Genomic DNA, 5,062 nt, shown 5'->3' with positions numbered 1-5,062 from the left:
ATACACCCAACGTACACATTGAGACGGACTGTCGCGAGATCGCCTGCGAGCTTCAGAGTAAAGGGAAGGATTTGTCGCCGCTGGGACCGATCGTGGAGGAAGTCAAGCATCTGCTTGCATCGCGTGAAAGATGGAAGGTGTCATGGGTTAGACGAGAGGCAAACAGGGCCGCTCCCTTAGTAGCTAGAGAAGCTGTGACAAATAAGCTAGACTCTGTGTGGCGATTTGTGCCCCCAGATTTCATATTGCATGTGGTTTCGGACGAGATTCCCACGGGGAATGATTAAATAAAGATTGTTCTTTAGTTTCAAAAAGAAAAACGAAGCATGGTTGCGGATTTTGTAGCATTCCGAGATAGAGCAGTAATGGGCCGTCCCACCGAATGGAGAGAAGAAACCGCACTCAGCAGCTTTCCACGGAGAAAATGGGCCGACCCCATCCACCTTCATCTAGCCACACTGCGGTTACACTGATTTTCCCATCCATTCCAAGGGTTTTTAGCCCCCTCGCCCTCGCCCTGCCGCGCCGCAGCAATGGCCGCCGCCGCCGCAGCCGCCGCGAGATCCTTCCTCCGATCCGGATCCGCCACCTCCTCCCTCCGCGGCGCGGCCGCCAGGGCCGCCTCCCGCTCCGGGCCGGCGGCCCCCTCGAGGCGGCTCCTCTCCTCCCCTCCCCGCGCCCGCCTCGCCCTAAGGTACGACGAGCGCCCTTGCTTCCGGGATTCTTCCTTCCGTATCTTCGATCTGGATGAAAACTTTGGTGCTTATTACGTTGCGGTCCGTGGAGGTCGCCGCTGGAGATGAGCAGCGCCTGCTTGGAGTCGCTGATGCCCATGCACAGCGCCACGGCCTCGGCGCTCATGACGTCGCTCCTCGCCGCCCCGGCTCGCGTCGGTTCCTGCTGGATCTCCGAAGGTGAATTCCCCCCTCATCTTACTGTTCCTGCAATGTTTGATTATACTTCACCTATGAATGAAGCCCCTTTGTTCGTATATGTGCTATTTGCCATCGAGAGTGGTCTGTATTTGCTTAGTATCCACCGAAGTCCAAGTCACAGCCGTTCATTTGTAATACATGTGCATTCATGCATGGGTAAAAGAGACCATAATAATTTTAGTTTATTAGATTATCGTCAAGGTCAAATGCTGACAGCTATAAAGACATGTGTCCCACAATGGAAGTATGGTTTAGTGATAATCTTGATCTATTTTGTCACTGGTCCAAACCTCCCATGCATAAATAGGACTATAGGAGCTGCAACATAACTCAACCTGGAAATCATTACTAATTTCTGGGGAACTGACATTGCTTTAGTTGTTTGCGGATAAGAAGTGCACCCATATATTGTTCTTAAGAGAAAGTATTTGCATATGTGGCGTCAAATTTACTGTATTCACAAGTTAAATCAGTTAGATGCATAAGTGGTTGCACTTTCTGACAACATACTTCACTTTCATTAAAGTGAAGTAAGAACAGTAGAAACCTTAAATCAATTAGATGTAAAATTTTTAGAAACGTGTTATTGTTTCTTCTACTGTTGCAAGACATGTTACTTGAAGCTGCCATGATTTCCTTTATTATGCCAGAACAAAAATTTGTCATTAGTGACAATTTAAACTATGTATGGTTGTAATTGTTGACTGCTGGAGCCTGCCAAAGACTATTAGCTTCACAGAAGTTTCCCTTTGGTTTCTTGAAAAACTCTATAAGTGTAGTGTTTTGATGGTTTGCTTCTGTTATTTTAATATACACGTCATGATTAATTACAAAGCAGAGGCAAAAGGGTCACTCGTTTTTTTGTATTGTCCACCCAGCTGGCAATGACGACCTGTGAAAATATCTAGGTGGATGTAGCAGACTAAATCCAGTCACCACAAATATTCAGGTCTGGCCAGATTTTAAGTAGGAGTAGTATCCATGATAGCGTATATTCTATCAATCTTCCTCCCATTGTTTGAGCAAGAATGCAAGATGAAGATGCTTTTTTGTTGTTGCAAACAAAGACATCTATGCCCATGGCCGTGCGAATCCTGTAATTGCTCTCCTTGATGTTTGGCCCGACCATGCAAATTTGCGTCCTTAGCTTACTTAAGATACAATGATTGTTAGCCGCAATAATATTATGTAAGTTTTTTCCTTGTAGCCAAAAAGTTGTTTCTTTGACCCAATTTATATCTCTGTAGATCATTGAGATCAGTGAGGATGGAGGTCACGGATGAAGATGCATGCTATTTTTTACCAATCGTATTTCTTTTGCTTTATCAAATGCACATGGCTGAGCAAATCCTGTAACTTGGATCCGTGTGATGTTTTGCCTGATAATGCAAATTAACATCCTTAGCTTATTACCTGGGATACGTACGATGATTGTTAGCCGCAATAATACCATGTATGCTTTTTTTTTTCTAGCCAAAAATATTTGTTTGACACATTTTATATCTCTATAGACTTATGATGGGTGAGGACGGAGGTCTGGGATGAAGAGACGCCCTGTTTATTTTCGCCAGTAACTTTTATGGTGTGAGTTGAAGAGCTGGAGCTTAGACTATTCGTTTCTATTTGTAGATGAATGATCTCTTGTTGTGGGAGCCTGGTGTGACTGTTATGGTAGCTGCTAAGGACCTCTCCCACTGAATTTGAGCTACGTTTTTAATCTGCCTTTCTTCTGGCTCTGTTCAGGGATTTTGGTATGTATTAAGTGTCTGCAGGATTATAACAGAATTTGGTGGCGTGCAAGAAATAATGTTCAGTTCATGTCTGGGGCCGTATTGTTTTGTCATTTTTGTCTTGACGTTACGTTATAACTTTAGTCGGATTATTTTCAGTTTTTCACCACCAAACTCCAATTCCTGTTGGACTTGGACTATTTTCTTGTAGAACGTTTCATTTTGGCAGTTGTCCTTCCCCCCTCCTGTGATTTAACGCAGCCAAACTACACTTGGAGATCCATCTTCCATGCTGCAAGAGATCAGCGCAAAGGACCTTTTGTACTTGCCTTTCTCCTTGTACTTGGCTATGCCTTTGGAGACTCCGGGGAGGCGTGGATGGCCCTTGCTGTGGTTTTGAGCTGCGCAGGGGTAAGGTGTGGTGCCGTGCTTGCGCGCCGGGGAGGTTATAGGCTGGATGGGCTGACCGGGTCTTGGATTTGGGCAAGTTTGGTTGCCGGCGAAAGCTACTCTAGTTGTACTCCAGTTATGGCCGAAGTCGTCAATGGTGGCGCCTTTGGGCACCGTTTCCTTGTTGAAGGCATTGACATTGCAGACCCTACCTTTCCCATCATGCTTCGGGGAAACCCTAGATTTGGTCTTTCGGATCAGATGATGATGGCGCTATTGGCTCTGCTTGGCGTTGTGCTCCCTCTTGGGGCATTCTCTTGAGTGGGATTTAGTCAGAGGGACTCAGGGCTTGTGAAGATGGTCCGAGAGGATAGGAGGAGCACCTTTCACATGCGTTAGCCAACCTTTGGGATCGAAGCGGCATATGTTCAATCCATCGGATATATCGTTCCTCTCCAGTGTCATCGATGTTCGTGGATATGCTTGTGGCAGCAAAGATAACGCAACGGTTCGGTGTGTACTTCGGCAGCAGCGTAGGTGCTCGAGTGCTTGTTTGGGTGTTGGCCTTTCCACGCTTTGTATGTGTCATGGATTTGTGGTGCTTTAGGCTTAGTCTTGCTAGGCGTTGTATAGGTTTTTGTCTGGTTTTCCTCAATAAACCGAGTTGCCCTTTTTATTTTCTCTTTATGCGATGCATTCCTTGTTTGGGGTGTTCTTTCTAAGTAATGGATTTGGTACCTCTCTTCTAACATTTGATTTTTTTTTTTCTGAAATATACAGGAAAAAAAGACATTCAGCATAATAGTGTCACAAAAATTGACACTATTGACCCCGTCAATTTTTTTTTGACACTATTCACTTATGTGTTTTTTATCATTGTATCTTAGATCCACGGCTGAGCTTGCAGCTTAGGTGCTCCTGTGGCATTTGATATTCTCTCGTACGGGCATCTCCAAGGCTATTTATCAAATTGTTCGTAAATGTCTGGGTCGTGCGGTCCGGATACTTTGTGCTCTCCAACACCATCCATCAAACGCCTGTGATTGGCTTGAATGTCTGAATTCTTGCAAATCGAAAGCAAAGTTCGGCAAGTTTGTGCATGCCCCAACGTCCTCGCTGCAACGTCGCATCAAGATGGAGGTGCCCTCTCGCCCCGCCGTCATCAAGAAGGGTAACCCCGTCGACGATCACCAACGCGCGTGACCGCGTCCTTCACCACCTCGGTCGAGGCGGTGACGCCTCGTCATCGCGCGCCAGGATGGCAGACCAAAAGGCAACAACCGAGGAGGAGCGCCGGGCGGGGCCCAATGCGGCACGTTGTTCGGCATTTGCCAAGTCGGGCGTGGCCCCGAACTGGGTGTGTGCCGACCGGGCTGTTTTGAATGAATCGAGTCCCATCTTTATTAGATGCCATCTGCTATTTATACAAGGAAAAGGACACCACTGGAAAAGGTGTCTGTTCAGAGGAGGTGACTTTTCGGCGGGAACCGACACGGTAGTTTTACAATGGCCTGCGGTTAGTACAAGCAGGGATTAATCCCATAATTAACACATGGTTAATTAATTATAACACTCTCCCTAATCAATGCTTGATCTTGTGAGCAGACGTCATCTTGATAAAGTTTCCTTCAAAAATCCTGTGGGAAAAAAATGAGGATAGAGGTGTTTGATATGTTGCCAAAACTCCTTCAAACCCAGTAGGAAAAGTAAGGAAAAAATGCCGCAACATATAATGATTATTGTCTGTGTAACTCAATATGAGAAAAACACATAGAGTTTAGAGGACAATAAATATGTCTAATATACTTTCTTAAAAACCCCGGTGGGGAAAACAGAAAATATGACATATGGTCTTGTGTTGATATTACCTCATTAAAAATCTTTATGAGAACCTATAAAGTAAACTCATGAAGGGAAAAAGAGTATAATATGATGCTTTCAACAGGAACAATTCAGGAAGATACTCCCCCTGATTCTTGCATATTCCGAAGTCGTTATATACCAATT

At 45.3% G+C, this 5,062-nt stretch overlaps 1 protein-coding gene across 4 annotated transcripts; it reads left to right on the top strand.

The window, feature by feature from the left end:
• Window positions 1–409: 409 nt before the first annotated feature.
• Window positions 410–2,753, top strand: LOC123187607 (protein NUCLEAR FUSION DEFECTIVE 6, mitochondrial). Of its 4 annotated transcripts, none has more exons than XR_006494065.1 (4): window positions 443–694; window positions 787–914; window positions 1,814–1,884; window positions 2,447–2,753. XR_006494065.1 is itself a non-coding variant. In XM_044599518.1 (3 exons), exons 1-3 carry the CDS (start codon window positions 534–536, stop codon window positions 2,452–2,454), a joined length of 297 nt encoding a protein of 98 aa, XP_044455453.1. In that variant the 5' UTR covers window positions 410–533; the 3' UTR covers window positions 2,455–2,753. The 4 variants fall into 4 exon arrangements, 2 of the variants coding, with proteins under 2 accessions (XP_044455453.1, XP_044455454.1); XR_006494066.1 differs by lacking the exon at window positions 2,447–2,753 and adding an exon at window positions 2,183–2,404; XM_044599518.1 differs by lacking the exon at window positions 1,814–1,884 and having other exon boundaries at window positions 410–694.
• Window positions 2,754–5,062: the final 2,309 nt, after the last annotated feature.

The sequence above is a fragment of the Triticum aestivum genome, chromosome 2A (genome assembly GCF_018294505.1).
Source record: "Triticum aestivum cultivar Chinese Spring chromosome 2A, IWGSC CS RefSeq v2.1, whole genome shotgun sequence".
Taxonomy (NCBI): domain Eukaryota; kingdom Viridiplantae; phylum Streptophyta; class Magnoliopsida; order Poales; family Poaceae; genus Triticum; species Triticum aestivum.
The sequence above is the reverse complement of the archived record's forward strand: the minus strand, read 5'-3'. Positions and strand labels throughout refer to the sequence as shown.